A 21,584-nucleotide genomic window follows, 5' to 3' on the forward strand; every position below is an offset into this window, starting at 1 on the left:
AAAGGCTAAAACCCTTAACCCTTGAAGCCCCTCCTCTTGCTCCCTCTTAGGGTTTCCTCCTAGCTACTGGGTCATCTTTCAACTGTACCCATCACTGCACTCCCTCTGCCCCAGGACACTTGCCCTGCTGTTCCTTCTGCCCGGAATGGTCCTTCCTTTCTTCACGAGGCTGAGTCTTCAGCCTTCAGGTCTGGGCTCACTCCACACGTGCTTGGGGGAGCCTCTCACCCCGCCCCCCACCCCAGCCAGCTCAGGCCCCCTATTTGGCACTTCCGAGACGGAAAGGGCCTTGTTTGAGCAGCTGTCTGACGATGGCAACTTCACACTGAGTGTGTGGTGGTCTGAGTCAAGGCTGTCCTCCACTCAGGTGACTGGCAGCTCCACGAGAGCAGGACGTTCGCGTGCTGCGGTCCAACACGGACTCCAGCACTGAGCGCAGGAGTTCCGAGAAACGTCTGCTGCACGCGTAAGCGCGCGCTAGTGGGAAACAGCCCGTGTGCGCTGGGGGGGTCTGAAGGAGTTAGACAGCCCAGCCCAGGGGCACAAGGAGCAAGAGACGTGAGCAAAATCTTTTATTCCAGACCAAGCATCCGACCCATAGTCAACGAGTGACAGTTGCAAAATAAATTTGGGTTCCCGTGTGTGTGTGTGTTTCCCTGCCCTCCTGCCTGCTCTCCCGCAGGCGGGGCCCCCCCGCCTATGCCGACAACTTCAGGATTCAAACCCGGCTGCAGCCTTCCACTGCGCCTGCACCTGCCCTCGCGCCCCGACGGCTGACTCCGGTGTTAACTAGCGGGCAGCCGGGCAGAAAGGCCTGGCACTGTCAACACGCTTGCTCCCCGAGCTGTGACACCACTTTGATTTCCGGGGCAGAGCACTGCGCACGGCTCCGATGGATGCTTCGAGTCCGCCTGCCGCCGTGACGGTGCCTTTGTCTGGGCATGGGGGAGCTGTGATTTATGTCATAAGCTCGCTGTGAAACCTTTGCCTCAGTAATTCTGAGCTCCGTGGGTGTCTCTTTACATCTATTTAAAGCACGGCTGTTGCCCACGGACGGCGTGCTCTGCGACATTCCCTGGTGCCTCTCTGTACGCCCCGCCATGGCGCTGAGTCCTGCCTGCAGAGCATCTTTGTGGCTTGTTTCAGTGTTTGCCGCGCACTCCGTGAGTCTGCTGAGCAGAGTCGGGTCTGTCCCTTTGATGTCCTGCGTGGTGATTAGACCCCTCCCCTGGTGGACCACTTGCAGGGGCTTGGGGGGGGAGGGGCAGGCTGCTGCCTGATTTCCAGAGTTTGCCCTGTTTGTCCTGCGGCAAGGCTAGAACAAACACCGTGCTTGTGTCTTTGTTTACAGGATTCTTAGCGTGGCTGTAAATGCGTTCCCCTTTGAAACTTGCTCCAGACCCCAGCGCCAGGGGCTGGTGGCTGTGGACCCCATCAGCACTCCTTCATGGGGTGCCCCCTAGAGGTGTGGGGGACCTCGGCACAAAGAAGTAGGATCCCATTTCCTAAGATTTAACCCGCAGGCCACTGAGACCTGGTGTGGCTGGAATCCCCTTCATTCATTCAACAAACACCGACTATGGAATTGCAGGTGCAGGCATTGCGCTAACTGGGGGGTGGGGGTGACAAGGTGGCAATGCTCTTTTGTGAATGCCTCCAAGTAGTAAGATTTCTAAAGGAAGCACCAATCCCTTCCCAAATGGTGTGAAATTGCTGACTCACTGTCACTTCTAGGAGCCAAGAACTTCTCATGGCTTCTTGGTCCCTGCTTTATAACAAATGGCCTCCAAATTCAAACCTACCTGCCGCCTGTACCCTCATTGACCATGCCCTAGTCCCATGTGGCTGATGAAGCATGGGGGAGCCCCAGGAGAGGGCCCCTGGAGGCCCAGACGGGAGGCACTGTGCCTTCTCCTGCATCTCAAGGTGAGGGGAGGGTAATTCTTACAGCTCTGAAGACAGAGTTCAGGTGCGAGAGGTCCTGTCCCCGGGGATGATGTCTGTGGGGCTGCACCTAGGACTTGGAAATCTGCAAAGTTCACTCAGATTGCATGACTCCAAGGCTACCAAAGGATTACGACTAGTCACTATTGAAATATATTGACTTTTTTTTCTTTTGAAGAATTTGCCCCAAATATTTTTCACTTTTAGCCCATCACGTAAAGCCATTTGTTTTGTTTTGTTTGTTTCTTGTTCCTTCTTTGAGCAGTTTCGTGCCAGGAGGGGTGAAGCGAGCATCTCGGTTTAATGCAAACGTGGTGTGACCTGGAGGGGCAGCAGGGGTGTCCTGTTTCCATCGTCTCGGCTGATGAACTAAGACCGCCAATATTGGGACACATCGCAACGTAAATGGTAACTATGAAAGGTAAGTGTCACAGAATATACAGATGCGGGTGTTCCCTTTCAAGAGCCCGCCATATTGAAATCCTGCATTAGTGGACTGCCATGGAGAAATTCAAAGATACTGTGAGAGCGAGGGGAAGAATCCTGTCAGCGTTTGTGAGGTAAGGACACACCCGGGAGTCCTGTGGGTGGATTTTCCGTCTTTCACCTGTGTTTTAATAGACACGAGCGTTACTCTGCTGGCATCTCCAAGGCAAAGTTGGCATTTGAGAGAGATGTGTGGTTTTCACTACTTCAGACCATCTAGAGTGCCGTCCTTTTAAAGTAGAAACTTTGCAGCTATTTGTTCAAAACCTACCTGGCCAAAGTATCTCTCCGACATATAATCGGTGAGTCTGGGGATAATTTTTAAGTTGAGCACACTCAATTCCCTTCAAGTCTTTCTGGGAGGACAAGCCCTTATTCCAACCAATATTTGGCGGACTTTTCTTTTGGAAACATATTCCATCTTCTAAATACTTTCTCTGATGGGCAATCTTTACTCTTCATCTTTGTCATTTCAGGGTAGATCTGACATGTGGAAAAAGTGGCAGGCTGCTCAGAGTCAAGTCTGCAAAGTGGGGCTGAGGTCTCGACACAGCCCTGACCCTGAACCGGGGGTTTTACCTGGTTGAAACCCAGGTAGGAGAACCTCATGTGCCTGGGTCATGAGCCTGGCGAATATCGCACGAGCGTGGTTTGGACTGAATGACAGAGATCTGCAAACGTGTCACGTGCTTTCATTAATGTCTTTAGTAAGGTAGGTGGTCAGATTGGGTTTCAGATCAAACACTGGACCGACTTTCATTGTTAACCAATTAGATAAGCTGCCAAAGTATTTTGAGCCATGATGGCATCATCCAACTAAGTGCCTCGCGTCCCCAGTGTAACTCAGTTTCTTTCCTTTTCTCTTAATCGTTGTCATTATTATTATTTAAGTAGGCTCCATACCCAACGTGGGGCTGGAACTCACAACCCTGGGATTAAGAGTCACATGCTCCATGGAAGGCACCAGCGAGGTCCCCTGGCAACTGAATTTTCTAGCAACTCTGGCCAGGAGGCTTCTGGGCCCTGCGCTTCCAAGTGGGGTTCCGAGTCCAGCAGCCTCGGCCTCACCTGGGAACCTGGTAGAGCTGCACTCCCCCACGTCCTGCACCTGGGAATCAGAAGCTGCATTGTGACAGGTCCCCGGGGGCTTGCGGGGCCCCTTAAAGTTTAGGAAGCGCACGGAGCCCGGGCTGCAGGCCCGTCCCCTCCCGGGGGCCCTCTTACCTTGGGGAAGGCGTCGGGCCACACTGTGGGGGAGCCGTGGTTGAGCAGCACCTGCACGGTGCGCTGCGGCGCGGGCTCAGGGGCGCAGGCGGCCGTCTGCAGCGCGCGGGACAGCGGCGAGGCCCCACCATAGTCGAGCGCGCCCGCGTCGGCGCCGTACCGCAGCAGGAGGCGCGCCAGCGCCGGGCACGCGTGGCCGCAGGCCTTGTGCAACGGGGTGCGCTCGTCCTCGTCGCGCGCGTCCGCCGCCGCCCCGCGCCGCAGCAGCAGCGCGCACAGGCGCAGGCAGCGCGCGTGCTCGTCGGCCCGCCGCGCCGCGCCGCACGCCGCGCTGAGGGCGGTCTCGCCGCGGCCGTTCCTCGCGTCCACGCGCGCGCCGCAGCCCAGGTAGAGGCGCGCGTGCTCGTCCAGGCCGCGCTGCGCCGCCACGTGCAGCGGCGTGTCCCGGCCCGCGCCGCCCGCGCTGTGCACCGAAGCGCCGTGCTCCAGCAGCGCCTGCGCGCACCTGCGGGAAGGCCAAGGCGCGTCAGCCCGAGGCGGGAGCTCGACCCCCGGACAGCCCCGAACGGCCCCCCCTCCCCCACCGCCCGCTGTTTCCAGGTTGTTGCGGCTGCCACCCCTGGGGGGGGGGGCGAGTTGGCTCCCTGCCAAGCTGGGGCGGCCCTGAGTTCAGCTTTTCCCTGCCCAGGCTATGGCAGTTCAGACTGAGCTGGGGGAGAAAATGAGACTGTGGCCGACCCTGGGGGTTACAATGTTGGAAATAGCTAGGAACGTTGCCTAAGAATCCACATGCAGAGTTGGACCTTACGAGGAATTTGTAACTGCTTTGTGCTACTTTAGAAGGTTAAGTGGTTCCAATGACAGTGCTCGAAGCACTAATTACCTGGGCCCTTTGTCATAGCCAGCAGTCACAGAGGGGCTGGGAGTCCTGGTTCTAAAGAGGGCCCCTTAGACCGTCAGGCTCTTTCTCAGCCCGCAGGTATCTCTGATGTAAATCGTGTGGCTTTGGTGATGGTATCAGGCAAGGCTTGCCTTGCTCCCACAGAGGGACCTTCAAGGCAGTGACACGGATTGGCACTGGGTGTCCTCCGACAGGGCTGGAAGAAGGAGTGGAGCACACAATCTAATTGTGGGGCTCCCTTTGTTTCAATCAGACTTTCCTTGGAGACTGTGAATCTTGGCTGGGCCCATCTGGGTACAGACCCCAGTGGTCTCCTGGGGGTCCTAGACTCTCATGGGGCACTGTGGTCTCCCCCAGGGGTGGGAGTCTTCTGCTGCCCTCCAGGTCCACCAGCTGGATGCCAAAGTGTCCTCTTCCCCAAACGCCAGTGCCCCTCTCAGGAGAGCGGCTTCCTCAGAGCCTCTTCACACCCGGGAGAACGGCACACACCCACCTAAGGGCAGATGGCCGGCTGCTGACCAGGCCAGGCTCACGCTGGGCCTGGGGCCTCAGGCCCCAGTGGGAAACTCTTAGCTGAAAGCAGGAGGCCAGTCACACAGACCCTCCACCATGCGGCTGGCCCTTGTCCTTCGTGGACACTGCCCAAACACCAGCCCCACTTCAGACCCCCGCTCCCTTCTGGCCAAGCCATGAATGGGCTTGCCTCACCGGTGGAGGCTGACACTCCAGCATGCCGGCCTCAGGCCGAGCCTCTGGTCCCTCTAGCTCGTGCACGCCTGTTGGCCCCTTTCTCATCGCCGCCCTGCTGAGACTTGAGTTGTCGGCCCCTCATGTCTCAGCCCTTCCTGGCTTCCTTCCTTCCTGGGCGGCACCGTGGTCACTCTTCTCGGCCTCCCAGCTCCCTGGGACCGAGGGGACTGGCCATCCCCCACGCCAGATGGCCGGGGTCTTCCACGGGGAGCCAGTGGTCATCCACCTACTCTTCGCCACTTGGCTGCTGAGTGCCGTCGGAGGAAACACCGCTCCTGGAGATTGGCCTCAGGCCTCCCTGGGCCTCGGGGAACTTGCGTTTGCCCGACAGTCCGGTGTCGAAGGCCAGCTCCTCCCTCCTGGCCCACTGATGGCGACTCCAAATGTGGGTCGTTAGCCTCTGCTCCCTCTCTGTTTCTCCTGTCTTCTCCATCTGCCCTCTAGTCCTGCTTCACTCCAAGCTCGGGCTCTTTCAGGAGAGGCCACCCGTCCTGCCTTCTGTCCCTGGGTCCACCCTGACGCCCACTAGGATCTGTTTCTGCGACCACTGTTCTGTCCTTCCCCCATATGTCTGGAGAAGGGCCTCCCTCTTGATCGTCTGGCCCCAGATTTAATCCTCTTCTGCCTCCGTGGACGTCTTGTTCTGTAAGTCACTTGTTCTTTGCCTTTTCCTTGTCACCCAGCTGCCCCACATTTCAACAGGTCCTTCAGCCCCGTGGACTCCACCTCGTCAATCACCACCGGAAATGCTTCCTCCCTCCGCTGCCACAGTCACCGCCCTGCGGGGGCCCACATCATTTCCAGCCTAGCCTTAGCCACGGACTCCTACCCTGCCCCCTGCTCTAATCTAACAAGCTCCATCCTACCGAGAAAGAGCCTTTGCAGTGTGAATCAGACGTGTGCCCCCTGAGAACCCGAGGGTGCCTCTGCCCACTGCACAAAGCCCGTGCTCCTTTCCCCCTGGGACGCAGGTTGTGGTCGGACACAGCTCGCGTGGGCCTCGCCGGCTTGACTTCCTGGACCCCCATCCTGTGCGTCAGTCCTGCCCGTCCAGGTGCGGGTCTTAGAACACACCTGCCGTGTCGTGCCCTCATGCCTTCTGCATGCCGCTCCTTCCTGGGGAGCAGTGTCTCCCCTGGCAGCACACATTCCTAACTTCCCCTCCTCTTCCTCTGCGATGCCTTCCCGGTACCGCCGGCAGAGGGTCACACCCTGGTGTTGTCGCACACCGCGTACATGAAGTGCCCGGGCCTCACATTTATCACACCACGTTTCTCAGGTTCACCAGCTCGTCTGATGCCTCCCTGAAGACGGGTGGCTTGTTGACTGTCGAAACGGGGGTTTCATTGGTCTCTGTGCTTTGGTGCCCATGGCAGAGCTGGCCTGCCATGGGTATTCTCGGAAAGCACGTCGCACCAACGCATCTGGTTAATGGACATCTTTCAGCTCTCCTTCCTGTGGCTGCTGTTTTTCCGGTTATTTACCCGGCTGGGGCTCTGAACGAGAGCCCCCATCGAGGGTTTCCAGGCTGGAAGTGTCTGCTGCCCTTCAATCCGTTCCTATCTCTACCCTGGGTCTCTCAGTATTTTTAGTTCTGTCTATTTCTCCAGCTCCCGACAGCAGTATCTGGAGAAGTGGTCTGTCTTGGGTGAAAAATCTTTACAAACAAGTACAATTTGATGTGAAATGTCCTCTGGGACAATAACCAGCTAAGAGAGGATGCAAATTTCACAATCAGTGCTTCACGTTTGCTTCCTCTTTGCCTCTCTGGGAGGCATTTTGAACAGTGCAGCAGGAGGTGAGAAATCAAGGGCTCTGTCTCATTTTGCCGAGGAGCCTGTGTGTTCTCATAAACAATCACAAAACATTTTCTTCTACTATTTTTTTTTAAAGCAGCCCGGCCTCTCTGGAGAAGTCTGCCGGGAAATACAACCGGGCCTCTTTTCGCCATCCAGAACCTAACTGGCAGATGGCCAGGTGGCTATTTGCAGCAAGGATACCCTTCAGAAGAACGAGGGCACCAGCCCACCCTCTGGAGGGCTGCAGGTGCCCTTTTTCGTTTTTAATGAAGAGCTTCTAATTGGCTAAACCTTGGCACTTCCTTCGAGCAGGTAATGATGTAAGTTGCAGACCACATGCACGAGAGAAACGACACAAACAATTCACTGGGGGCAGGTCTCTGCTGGCGCACACTGGGCAGTCATCAAAAATGAAGGTGTGGGAGCCTGTTTAATGACTTGGAAAGCTATTTGCAGTGGTTACGTGAAAAGATTAGGTACAAAACAGCACCGAACAGCCTTGTTAAAAAAAAAAAAAAGCAGAGACACATAGGCACTGAGAGCAAGCAAGCCTGGAAGGAGGGAGGCCAACGTGTGTTTACCTATGGCTGATGGGGTGAGGGGTGCTTTGATTTCCTTTTTGCTTGCCTGTATTTTCAAAATTTCCATAATGAATCAGAGTTACAGTTTGAAAAGGGAGCAGGAGAGGCTGATCATAACAAACCCATCCCCCGCCGGCTGTTGTGACAGTTCCTGGATTCTAAGAATGTCAGCTGAGCTTTCCAGGTTCCCAGAATGAGCTCAAAGTTTCCACTGCTCTGTCCAGGTCCAAGCCGCGCTCTCAGAAAGTATGTGTGGCAGTACCCCCGAGAAGGTGAGGGGCCGTGATAAGCAGAGTGATAAGTGGCAACAGTCTAGGGGACCTCCTAGACCTGACCTTGCAGGTGTCAAGGTCTCCAGCGGAAGGAGAAATGGCCTAGCGAGGAAAGCCCCACCCAAGCTTTTGCACGACTGTGTGGGCGACTCAGCTTTGGCCGAGTCCTTTCCTCGGAGGCAGGTTTTGTGAGCAGGTTTCCTGCTATCCTGGTAGACAGGCAAGTCAGGAAGGCCTGGGGCCAGTGTCAAGCGGTCACGTCAGGAAGCAAGGGTACATTCCCATCTAAGCATGTCAGAACGACTTGTCTCTGTCTTAGAGGGATTACGGAGACACTGTGCTGTCTGGACAGCCTCTGATCCAAAGCAGCTGGGGCGAACGCGAACACCCCCATCCCTCATTGCCGTCTTTGATAATGATCGTGGTGACAGGCTGTTACAGGGGCCCGAGGTTCCCAGTACACAGAAAAAGTAGCTGGAGCCGAAAGGCAGGAGTTAATAGGAGCACGTCAAGGGCTGTGGAATCAGTGTCATTTTAACTTACTTCTAAGTGGGGAAGTAGGGCTCTGAGCCCACGTCCCACACACAGCTCCCATCTACCTTCTGGCATCTTCCCGAGGCACCACTTGGGAGTGCGGAAGTCCACACGGTTCCTCCACCCAGGGCTTTTCTGCTGTTTCCTTGCTCCCGTCCTGCTTGGCAGCACCTGCCAAGCCTCCCTACATCTTGTGAGACGGCGCCTGCTCAAGGCTTTCTTTCTTCCGTCCTCCCTCCTCCTCATTACTCGGTTTACACAAAGCCCTCAACAATGGGATTTCACAGCCTCTGCACCTGAGCTGAGAGGTCCCCAGTACTTGATTTTTAAATTTATTTTTAAAAAATGTTATCTGTGGTTTTCGCAACAAATCTGCCCTCTGGGTAGAATTTGCAGGTGGGAAAATTGAGGCTGGGAAGACCAGTGACTTGCATAAGGCCATACAGCCAAGGTCTTCCTCCTCTGGCTCCAAAGCTCTCAGCCATGCCACCCACCTGCCGCCTCCTCCCATTGGTATCGTCTGTTAAGCATTCTCTGTGAGCCAGGCACGGGTCGAGGCATTCTCCGTAAGTTATTTCTGGACTTTTCTGTCAGTGCTTCATGCATTTGCTTGCTCATTCAGTAAATGGGGAACACCGTCCATGCTGTGTGCAGTACAGGGAGAAGTATGCCTTGTCTGAGCACTTCCGAAGAATTTCTGGGCAGACCCGCGGCAGGACCCGGAAGGCAGGACAAGGCAGAGGAAGGTCACTGGCCTTGGGGACTTGGTGCTCTGGGGCAGGTGACAGCAGCCTGCTTCTCACCCAGTCGTGCCAGCAACTCTGCACGTGAGATCTCATTCTTCCCAGTTGGGCTCAGTTTTCGAGGTCTGGGCCATGATCTCAAGGGTAGGGACGTGGGAGATGATGGTGAGCCCACTGGCACATCCTGTTGGGGCGTGAACCCCAGCTATCATTGGATAATAGCATGACTCAGCAACCCCGAAAAACCGGCACTGAGAGAGCAATGCAGTCGTGAGAAGGAACTATTCAAAATCACGTGGAAGTCAGGGTTCAGAAACCTCACTTAGTCTTTTTCGCAGGAAACAGACATGGCTCTGAGCACTTCTTGTGCTAAGCATCTGCCTCCTGCACAGCGTTTCCTACGGCCGGAGGTCGCCGGGCTCCTTGGACCATCCCGACTGCCCTTCGCCAGTCTCCTTACAGGACTGCGGTCCAGTCCCTCTGACAGGCAGAAGGGGTTTCATGCTCCATGATGTGCGCAGTGTCATGAACCAGTCTCACTGGATCGTCGCTGCTCTGACGTTCTCTCCTCAGAGCCCACACGCAGGCTGATGGGCTGGAGACACGTCCCCGTGGCAGGGTGGCTGGAACCCCAAGGCTGGGTCCATGGGTGGGGGTGGAAGCCACCATCTGAGCGCTGGGCAAGTGCCAGCCCGTGGGGGGCAGGGGACGTGGGGTTGAGACTGGGAGGAAAATAAGCCGTGTTTTCTAATGAAGCCGTTGCAAGGCGTTTCTCTCCTGTGGATCGGCTCCCCAGCTGGCTCCGGATGAAGGACGGGGAAGCCACTGCCCCAAGACTTTGATGGAGGAGCAGTTCCACTTTATTTCCCCGGCCTTCTGCTGAGGCCCTCCTTTGGGGACCTGCCACCCGCCCCTTTCTGTTCGGTGGTTTTTTCTCTGCCTCTTTCTTCAGGGATGCTAAGCTGTGAGATTAAACAAGCACGTGTGTTTACTGCTGAAATGGCTGATGTGAATGGACAAATCCTTCAGGGCAGGGGGAGATTGAGAGAGAAACCGGCGCCATTTCCATCCTTATGGTTCCTCTCGGTGCCATGGCCATCACTTACATGTTTTCTAAAGTGATCGATGATTGTGGCTGGTGATGATATTTTGGGCAAATTTTCCCCAGATTGCTAGTGAAACCCTGCATTTCGGCAAACTGAGAAATGAATTAAGGAACGAACTGGGAATTCCGTTCCACTGTTGGCTTCACTTGCCCCTGAAGTAGTGTCTGACTTTCTAGAAGCTTCACTAGGATCCCTTCCTCAACAAGAAATGGACAACCTCTCTCTCCTCCCCAGGTCCCAATACACTGGCTGGAGAGGAACACCCAGGAGGATCAGAATGATGAGCGAAATGAATGAGCAAAAGGCGGCAAGACTGGAGTCCCTTTTGAAGCAGGCATATGGATAAGGCGGGGAGGCTTTGAACCGGATGAGAGAATAGTTTTACGTATGTATGCGTGCGTGCGTGAATGCATGGATGGATTTTAACGTAATGGAAACTTTGCAGACAGAGGAATGCACAGGTCTTAAGATTAGAGTTGTATAAATTTCGACAAAGGAATACACCTGTGTAAGAAACATCCCAATCAGGATATAGAATGTTTCTATCTCGCCAAGAAATCCCCTTGTGTTTGCTACCAGTCATCACCCCCGCAGGCAACCGCGGTTCTGATTTCTCTCATGATTTAGTTTTGTCTTTTCTAGAAGTTTCTCCTTTTTGGTGTCTGATGTCTTTTGCTCAGCATAATGTCTCCAGCGTTCATCCATATTGTTGTATGTATGAGTAACATTCATTTTTATTTCAGAATCATATTTAATTGTATGGATATGCCACAATTTTCAAATTCCCTCTTCTATTGAGATTGATGGACATTTGGATATTTCTGTTTTTTGGCTATTATGAATAAAGCTGCTATGAACATCTTTTTTTAAAAAGATTTAATTTATTTATTTGAGAGAGAAAGAGAACGAGCATGAGCAGGGGGAGGAGCAGAGGAAGAGGGGGTAGCAGGATCCCCACTGAGCAGGGAACCTGATGCAGGACTCAATCCCAGGACCCTGGGATCTTGACCTGAGCTGAAAGCAGATGCTTAACCACCTGAGCCACCCAGGTGTCCTGCTATGAACACCTTTGTATAAGTCTTCTTGAGGACACATTTTCTGATTTCTATTATAAATATCTAGAAGTAGAATTGTTGGCAGGTGTATACTTAACTTTAAAAGCAACTGCCAAACATTTTTTGAGTGATTATATTATTATACACTCCCAACAAAAACGTACAAGAGTTCTGGTTATCTGGCATTCTTGCTGATGTTCAGTATTTGTCAGTGTTTCTGACTTTAGCCTTTCTAATGGATGTGAAACAGTGAATTTTTCCTTGTGGTTTTAATTTGCATTTCTCAGATGACTAATGATGTTGAGCACCTTTTCATTTGCTTATTGGCCATTTGTATATCTTTCTTGAGGTGTCTGATCAAGGCTTTTGCCCAGAGGGTAAAGGTTTGATTTGGCCCGCATTACCTCTTTTCATTCCTGACAAGGAGTTGTAGATGTTCAAATAGGGCTTGGCAAGTGACGAGAAAGCTGACAAATCGGCCTGAGAGGCCGTCCAGGGTCGGGGAAGGGGCGTAAAGCTGTGACAGTACATGTCTGAAAGGGATGGCTAGATACCGAGTTTTTGAGAAGAACTTAGGTGAACAAGGGAGAGGTGATCTTTCAGCGTTGGTCTCTCTTTACAACACTTGGCTTTTGACAATTTCCACTGTGTGCCATTTTACTGCAAAATATGGGTCCTTGATGAGCCTCGGTTTCCTGATCTGCAGACTGGGGATAACCGTGCCTTGCAGGTCTGCCTGAGGACTGTAAGAAGTAAGACAGGTGCAAGTGCTCAGTAATGAGCGATGTTCTACAAATAATCCTATCACCCGATGGGGGCGGCCCCTCTCTGATACCTTGCTCTTCCATATCCTTCTGATGCCTCAGACTCCTGTTGGATCAGGACATGTTTTCTCCCCTCCATACATCCCTCACTCATCTAGGGTGTGCAAAGAGTGGACAGATTCCTGGGTTATGTATCAATGCCCGTGACCCTGGCGCCTTATGCGGTAACTCTGCCTGCTATTTGGTGGAGACTTTTGGGGTTGGTGTGGGGACTTGGAACAGTTATCTGTGCTTGAACCTGACCAGGGAGTGCCTTTCTTGTCTCAGAAAACGTAATACCCTCTTTCTCTCTGCTCAGGTTTCAGCCTGCCTGGTCTGAACTAGAAGAGCACTGTCTGATAATTTTCTTGAATGATTGTTAAGGTAATTAGCTGCTTTCACAGGTCCAACACTGGCTTATGAATTATTTTTTATCAAGTTAAGTTCATCCAGCTGGGACAGAGAAAGTAAACATGTGTGCTTTTTACCAATACGTTCGTGAAGGAAGCGAGTCCTCCTCACGTCTATTCAAGTCAAGATAACTTTACATGAAAAAAAGAATCAGGACTCTACTAATTCTTTTCTCATTTTAATTATTTCAGAATTTAAAAAAGGGTCAAGGAGAGGAGTCTGATAATAAATAGGGCGAGGCTGACATGCAGGCTACTAACGTGAAGAGAGTAACTTTACTGGAACTTTTCTTTTTGGGAAAATCTCTTCAAAAGGCTCCTAGATTAAAGCTTCGATATCCCTTTTTGTGTGTTGAATTCTGAATTCTGAAGCTTGCTGGTTGGAAGGAAGCACAGATAATTTTTCTTTTTTAATCCCAGGAACTCAGAGACTCAAAGGTTTTAAAGTCCTGCACCCATGGTGAATTGCTGACTAAAAGGGGTTGGAGCAGAAGTGGGTCCCTAGGTGTGGAGACCATTGTCATCAAGAGTAAGAAAATGAAATGGCTCTGTATGTAGGTCAACGACCCCCTCTCTACTGTAAGGTAAAAAAATTAAGGATGACCTAAAATCTACTATGTATAAAAAGATTCTGGAGAAAGTAGCTCTTTCTTGTCAAAGTGATAATATGTTTATACTACCTGAAGCCAGACCTCCTCGGAGTCTAACTTTAGGGGGACTCTTCAGAGCTGAAAAGCTGTGGTCGAAACCCCAAGCCCTTTCTGACATCTATTACCTTTTTATCCTTCAAGGTAGTTGGCTATGTTATTGTACAGGTGTTCAATGGACTCCGCCAGCATTTCCCATTATAATCATTGATATCGAAGGGATTCTAAGTCAGCTGTTGCATAGTTCAGCCTGAACTTCTGGTGTATTCATCACTTATCTCAAACTTTCTTCCACTAACCAGGATTTAAATAAGTCAAGACTGTCAAATGAAAGCAGCAGGGAGAAAGATTCGCATTCAGAGACACGTAGAGGCAGAAGAGAAATGAGAAGAAGAAGAGGAGGAGAGAGAGGAAGACAAAAGAAAAGAGATTTAAAAAGCTCCACATTAATACAAAGGCATTTAAAAAGTCCTTATTAAACCATGTTCTGGACCTGTATGATTTCTGAAAAACTAACTCAAGCCAGGAAATTAGTTTCTATCACACAGCGTATAAGCTGTCGCTCTAATGGTCCGCATACATCTCAGCTCTTTATGACATCCAGATGTGAGCTCATGGGCTTATTGGAAGAGCTACTGGTGGGATTCACAATAATTTGCACTCTGAGTAGGTGTTTCTATCTCATTTCGTAGTAAAAAGCAATATTTTTCTAATATTATCAAATGGGTGGTTGGAGCCTAGGGTGTGAAGCCAACTTGGTTTTAAAAACTCTTTATTTTAAAATTATTTTAGATTTATAGAAGAGTTGCGAAGGTAGCACAGAGAATTTCCAAATGCCTCTCACCCAGCTTCCCCTAAAGTTAAGCTAGAAAGTGGAGAATGCCTGCAGCTGAGGACAGAAATGGATCACAAGGTTTGAACTTACCAATGTGATTGGCAAACACTGAATTGTTTGACCTCTGAAAGGACCCTCTGGGCTCCCAGACTGCAGCTCAGTGAAGGGGTCCTAGACTAAGAGCTCAGTGGACTCTCAGAATTGAGGAGCTGGATCTAGGAGTCTGGGGAAGCCAAGGCAGGTGGCGTTTGCAAGCCAAAGTACTGGGCAGGAGCTGTCTTCACAGAGAGAGAGCTTTGCAGAGGGCCCCCTTGAGTATGCATTTGAGTACTGATTAGTATATGTGTGTGAGGGGAACTACTCAAGACTGGGCAAGTAGCTCCCCAAAACGGTGAGAGGTAATTGTACCCATAGTATGTACAGGTTCAGGAATGGTGCCTGTCCTTAACACCCAGAGTGTAAAACCTCATAAATAATGGGGCATGGATTAGAGTACTAAGAAGGGTGTTGTCTCAGTAGTGGGAAAAAATTAACCTTAGACTAAATACTGCTCTGATCCTGCCTAACAAAGCTTCAAAGCAATACCCCAAAAGATGATAAAGTACTTCCAAGTAACTTTACATTCCAGAGCAGAGATCAAGAATATTGATACGGATACAAAAATACCCAGCCCCCAGTGAAATAGACAAAAGAAAAAAAAAACTCAGTCCATTAAAACTGACCTAGATGACAGAATTAGTAGATAGGTAAAAGTTATTACAATTATTTCCATATGTTGGAAAGGGTAGAGGAAAGACAGAATATATTAAGTAAATGTGTGGAAGACATAAAAGAGACCTAATATTGGACTTCTAAAGTTGAAAACCATGACTGAGATGAAAAATACACTGGATGGGAATAATGGCAGATCAGGTATTTTAGAACAAAAGATAAACGAATTACAGAAGAAAAAAAAATGAACAGAGCATCAGTGAGCCATGCAACAACTTCAAATGGTGTCACATACATGTAATGGGAGTCCCTGAAAGAGACGAGGGGATTGTACAGAAAAAAATGTGAAGAAATAATTGCCAAAACTTTTCCAAATCTGATGAAAAGTATAAGCCCACAGATCCAAGAAACTCACTGAGTCTCAAGGACAGGAAACATGAACATTGAAACACATTATCATCAAATTGCTTATAATCAGTGAAAAGGAGAAAATACATAAGCTAGGAAAAAGACATAGTTACAAAAGAACAAAGATAAACAACACAGATTTCTCATTTAAAAATGCAAGTTAAAAGATAGTGGAGCTACGTTGAAAACACTGAAGGAAAAAAAACTCTGTCAACCCAGAATTCTCTACCTAAAAAAGCACCTTTCAAACACTCAGGTGAAATAAAGACCTTTTCAAACATAGACACTGAAAGGATTCATCACCAGCATATCTTCACTATAAGAAATATTAAAGAAAGCCCTTCAAGCAGAAGAAAAATGATACTAAATGAAACCTTTGATCTATGCAAAAGGAAGAAAGAAACTGGAAATAGGAACTCCCTGGGTAAACATAAAAACTTTTTTCTCATTATTTCAATGTATTTAAAATATTATTGACTATTAGAACAAAAACTCACAATTTATTATATGTAGAACTAAAATATGTACTTATATGTAGAAGTGAAATATATGATACTGATAGCACAAAGGTTTGGAAGAGAGAAATGGAAGTATACTGTTGTACTATATGTGAAGTAGTATAGTATTACTTGAGAGCAGACTGATAGTAAACACGTATACTGTAAACCAAAGCAACTACTAAAATAACACAACAAAATGTTGTATAGGATAAGGCAAAAAAGGAGATATAATGGAATCACAAAAAATCCTCAGTTAATACAGAAGAAGGTAGGAAAAAGATAAAGAGAACAAAGAATGGATAGAAAAAGTCACAAGATGTTTGATTTGAACCTAGCCACGTCAAAATTACATTAGATGTAAATGATTTAAGCGTCCAATTAAAAGGCAGAGACTATCGGACTGGATTTAAAGAAAGATCCAATTATAAGCTGCCTACAAGAAATCCACTTTAAAAATAAAGACACAAACTGAGCTTGGCCTTCAATCAATGGTCAGCAAGAAACTGAGACCAGTGGGTGGCACAGTCGGGTAAGCGTTGTACTCTTGGTTTTGGCTCAGGTTGTGATCTCAGGGTTTTGAGATGGAGCCCTGTGTTGGTCTCCTTGCTCAGTGGAGAGTCTGCTTAAGTTTCTCTCTCACTCTTCCTCTGGCCCCTCACCAAGCACTCTCTTTCTCTCTAAAATAAATAAATAAAGCTTAAAATAGACCCCTGAGACCTTCAGTCCACAGTCCCTGAGGAACCGAATTCTGCTGATGACCCTATGAGTTTGGCAGCAGATTCTTTTCCAGTTGATTCTTCAGATGGGATTTTGACTGCAGTCTTGTGAGTGACTCTGAAGTAGAGAATCCAGCTAAGCCATTCTCAAACTTTTCACCCACAGAAACTTTGAGGTAATACGTGTGTTGTTTCAAGTCTCTAAGTTTGTGGTGATTTTTTTTTTTTAAAGTAGGCTCCAAGCCCAACATGGGGCTTGAACTCATGACCCAAGATTAAGACCTGAGCTGAAATCAAGAGTTGGGAGCTTAAACAGTTGAGCCATCCAGGCACCCCTGTGGTGATCTGTTATGCAGCAATAGAGAACTAATGCAGATGGAAAAAGATATACTATGATGACACCGTTCAGAAGAAATCTATATTAACATCAGACTAGATATATTAATATGAGACTAAGATTTTTTTAAATTATTTTATTTTTTAAAGATTATGTGTTTGAAAGAGAGAGGGCGAGAAAGCACAGGGTGGGGAAGGGCAGAGGGAGAGGAGAAAGAGTCTCAAGCAGATTCCACACCAAGCGTGGAGCTCGACATGGGGCTTGATCTCTTGACCCTGAGATCATGACCTGAGCAGAGTTGGACGCTTAACTGACTGAGCCACCCAGGTGCCCCAAGACTAAGTAGATTTTAGAGCAAGGAATATTACTGGTGTCATATGCAACTGAGGAATCACTAAATATTACCCCTGAAACTAATAATACACTATATGTTAGCTAACTTGAATTTAAATAAAATCTAAAAAAAAAAGATTATCTTTCCATAATGATAGAGGTCAGTTCTTCCAGATGACATAACTGCTAAACATCTATGTTCCTAATATCAAAACTTCAAAATATTTGAAGCAAACACTGATAGAACTGTAGAGAGAAACAGACCAATCCATGATTGTAGTCAGAAATTTCAACACATCTCTTTCAGTAACTTGTAAAATAAGTGGGCAGAAAATCAGTAAGGATACAGAAGACTTAAACAACACTACTAGGCAACTTGACTCAGTTGACATTTATAGAACATTTCTCCCAACAACTGTGGAATACAGATTCCTTTCTGGTGTACATGGAACATTTGCTAAGACTGAATATATTTTGGATAATAAAAGAAGACTCAAATTTAATAGGAGTAAAGTGATACAAAGTGAGTTCTCTAATCACGTGGCATAAAATTAGAAATCAATACTAGATATCTGGAAAATACCCAAATATTTGAAAACTAACACATTTCTACATAATTATGGTTCAAAGAAAAAAAATCAAAAGAGAAATCAGAAATAATTTAAAACTAATTGAAAGTGAAAATATGACATTAATTTTGTGGGATTTAGCTAAAGTAATACATAGGGGGATATGTATAGCACCACAAGCCTATATTAGAAAATTTTAAGAATCATTATATCAATGACATTAGTTTCTATCTTAAGAAATTAGAAAAAGGAGAGCGAATGAAATTCAAGATAATCAAAGAATGGAGGGTCATAAAGGCCACAGGAGAAGTTAGTGAAATAGAAAACAGTAAAACAAACAAACAAACCAATGAAATCAGAAGCAAGACTGATCAGGGAAGAAAATAAAAGAAACAATATAATGAATTCCAATATCATGAATGAGAGTGGTGATAATTACCATAGATTCTACAGATTAAGAGGATAATAAGGAACAACTTATGCAGATAAATTCAACAATGTAAACGAAAGAGCTAAATCTCTTGAAAGATACAAGCTATCAAAGCTCATTCAAAAAGAAATATTTTGAGTAGCACTATAGCCATTAAAGAAATTGAATTAATAGTTAAAAAACCTTCTCACAAAGAAAACTCTAGGCCCAGATAGCTTCACTGATGAATTCTACTAAACACTAAAGAAAGAAATAACAATTTTATACTAGCTCTTCCAGAAAATAGATAAGGAAGAGACACTTTACAACTGATTTTTGAGGCCAGCATTACTACGACACCAAGACCAGATAAAGACATTACAAGGAAAGAAAATTACGGACAAATGTCTTTCATGAGCATAGATACAGATTAAATTTTTTTCCATCTAATCAAACCCAGGATTTATTAAAAAGGATAATATTCATGATTGAGTGTACTTGATCTCAAGAAGGCAAGGTTGGTTCAACATTTGAAAAACAATCACTATAAATCATCATATTAACAGACTAAAAAAAATACCACATGATCATCTCTAAATGTGCGGAAAAGACATTTGAGAAAATTCAATATCCATTCATAATAAAAACCCTCAGCAAGCTAGGAATAGAAGGGAGAATCTGAAAAAGTTCATCTACAAAATCCAACATCTAATATCATACTTCATGGGGAAGGACTTAATGCTTTCCTCTAAGATCAGGAATAAGAAAAGCTTTCTGCTCTTTACTACTTCTGTTCATCATCGCACTGGGGGTTCCAGCCAATGCAATAAAACCAGAAAAGGGAATAAAATGCATCAATAGAAAAGGAAGTAAAACTGTGTTTATTCAAAGTTCACACGGCTGCCCACATAGAAACCTTACGGAATTTACAATGGGTTATGAGAACAATTAGTGAGTTTAACGAGGTTGCAAGATACAGATCGATATGCAAAAAAATAAATTATTATTCTATATAATAGCTACATATGATAAAAACTTAAATGAAAAAATACCATTTACAAAGCACCAAGAAATTAAAAAAAATATTTAGTGATAAATCTGACAAATATGTGCCAGCTGCATACACTGAAAACTAAGAAACAGCAGAGAGAAATTAAAGACCTAAAGCAATGGAGAGCTTTATTGTGTTTGTTTTATCAATTCTCTCCAAATCTGTAGACCGATCCATAGATTCATGGCAATCCCAGTGAAAACCCTGCAGCCTTTTTAATAGAAATTGACAGACTGGTGTTAAAATTTATATAGAAATGCAACGAGCTAGGATAGCCAAAACAACTTTGACAATGAACAGTTTCTGAGAACTTCTACTACCTGACTTTGAGATTTCTTCTAGAGCTATAGTATTCAATACAAGGTGGTATTGGTGTCAACATTGACAAAGAGATCAATGGAATAGAGTACGAATATAAGGAATGGCTCTGCCATGGAGCCCCGGCAACCCTGCGTGTATCCACATAGGCCATGCAAGCAAAAGTCTTGACCCGTTGTTGATCTAAGCCTTGGCAGGACACTCTGATCTTTATAGATGGGAAGCTTGTAAGGTGCTGCTGTAAGGCCATTGTCCATTGTCCTCCCTATCATGCGATAGTTTTTCATCATATTTTGGGTTCTGATGAGGTTTGGGACTTCCTGCCTTGCCTCCTCAGAATAGAGCTGCAAACTATGGAACCATTTGGCTGAAGTCTATAGTGGGCTGCTCGGCAACTGGATAACTGGATAGCCTAGAACTCACACCTCTATCATCTGGCCCCTTTCATGTAGGTGTTGTCCTTCCCGTTGTGTGGGAGGAGGGGCTGGCACCTTTGGCTATTCGTGTCTTCACTGTTTCTATAAGTGATACATGGTCTGAAGTTAAGGGTGGCTCTTTGGGTCCAACTGAAACAGTCAGACCTTTGTCCTGTCCTGTGTGTACATGACAAGAGAGTCCAGAAAGAAACCCTTGCATATGTATAGTCAGTTGATTTTAGACAAAAGTACAAAGGCAATTCGGTGGAGAAAGAAAAGGCTTTTGTCAAATGGTGTTGGAACAATCAGACATTCACATGCAGAGAAAACCTTCAATCCATACCTCACACCATATCCAGAAATTAACTAAAAATGGGTCACAGACTTAAATGTAAAATATACAATTATTAAATTTATAGAGGAAATGCAGGAGGAAATGTTTGTGACCCTGGGTTAGGCAAAGATTTATTTTTTATTTTTTTATTATTTATTTATTTATTTATTTATTTTTAAAAGATTTTATTTATTTATTTGACAGAGAGAGAGACAGCCAGCGAGAGAGGGAACACAGGCAGGGGGAGTGGGAGAGGAAGAAGCAGGCTCCCAGGGGAGGAGCCTGACGTGGGACTCGATCCGGGAACGCGATCCCGGAACGCCGGGATCACGCCCTGAGCCAGAGGCAGACGCTTAACGACTGCGCTACCCAGGCGCCCCAAAGATTTTTTTTTTAGATATGATAACCTGAGATAATTTCTAAAAGAAAAAATTGATAAGCTGGATTCTACCAACATTAAGAATTGCTGTTCTTTAAAACACACTTTTAAGAGAAGAAAATATAACCATAGATTGGAAGATAATATTAACAAATTATATGTCTGATGAGGGACTTGTAGCCAGAACATATAAAGAAATCTCAAAATTTAAGAAGAAAACAACCCAACTGAAAAACACGGGCACAAGGTTTGAACAGGCACTTTGTTAAAGCAGATATATGGCTGTCAAACAGGCACATGAAAAGATGCTCACTGTCACTTGTCATTAGGGGATTTCAAATCAAAACTACAACAGTATGCTTCTATGCACCTATTAGAATGTCCACGATTTAAGAGTGACCACCCCAAGGACTAGCGAGTGTGTGAAGCAACCAGAACACCGTAGGTGGGAACGGAACATGGCACAACCACTTCGGAAACCAGTCTGGCAGTTTCTTAAAAGGTTGTCTTTTAATCATATCATAGGAGCCAGCCATTCCAACCCTAAGTCTACATCCAGAAGAAAGGAAAGCATACACCCGTACAAAGGCTAGTACACGGACGGATGTCCGTAGCAGCTGTATTTGTAATAGCCCCAGACAGGAAACAATCAAATGCCTTTCAACGAGTGAATGGATAAACACGTGGTGGTATTCCCATACCATGGAACACCACTGAGCCAGGAAAAGGAGTGAATTATGGATCCGTGGAACAACGCGATGCATCTCGAAGTAATTATGTTGCATAAAGAGACCAGACAAAATACAAAAGTCTGGCAAATTCAGACTCAGTTACAGTGACAGAAAGCAGATCAGTGGGATAATGGAAGAGGTAACAGTGGGCAGGGAACCTTCTGATGGGGGTGGGGGTGTGCACTGATTGGGGTTGGTTTCATGAATACATACGTATGTCCACATTTGTCCGATTGCACACTTAAAACGTGCAGTTTACCTTATGCCAACCACACCTGCGTC

General features: G+C 47.1%; 1 protein-coding gene across 8 annotated transcripts in view; it reads right to left on the reverse strand.

The window, feature by feature from the left end:
- Positions 1-21,584, reverse strand: part of ASB18 (ankyrin repeat and SOCS box containing 18) — a 61,465-nt gene that overhangs the window by 14,658 nt on the left and 25,223 nt on the right. For 7 of the 8 annotated variants that reach the window (XM_087864676.1, XM_087864669.1, XM_087864664.1 and 4 more), the window contains one exon: positions 3,655-4,159. The exons of the other annotated variant lie outside the window; for it this stretch is intronic. In XM_087864676.1, the coding sequence (XP_087720802.1) occupies positions 3,655-4,159 (505 nt within the window). The remainder of the gene's footprint in view (positions 1-3,654; positions 4,160-21,584) is intronic. 8 annotated transcript variants of the gene reach the window in all.

This window comes from Ursus americanus, chromosome 1 (genome assembly GCF_024610735.1).
Source record: "Ursus americanus isolate L20-20 chromosome 1, mUrsAme1.1.p, whole genome shotgun sequence".
NCBI lineage: Eukaryota > Metazoa > Chordata > Mammalia > Carnivora > Ursidae > Ursus > Ursus americanus.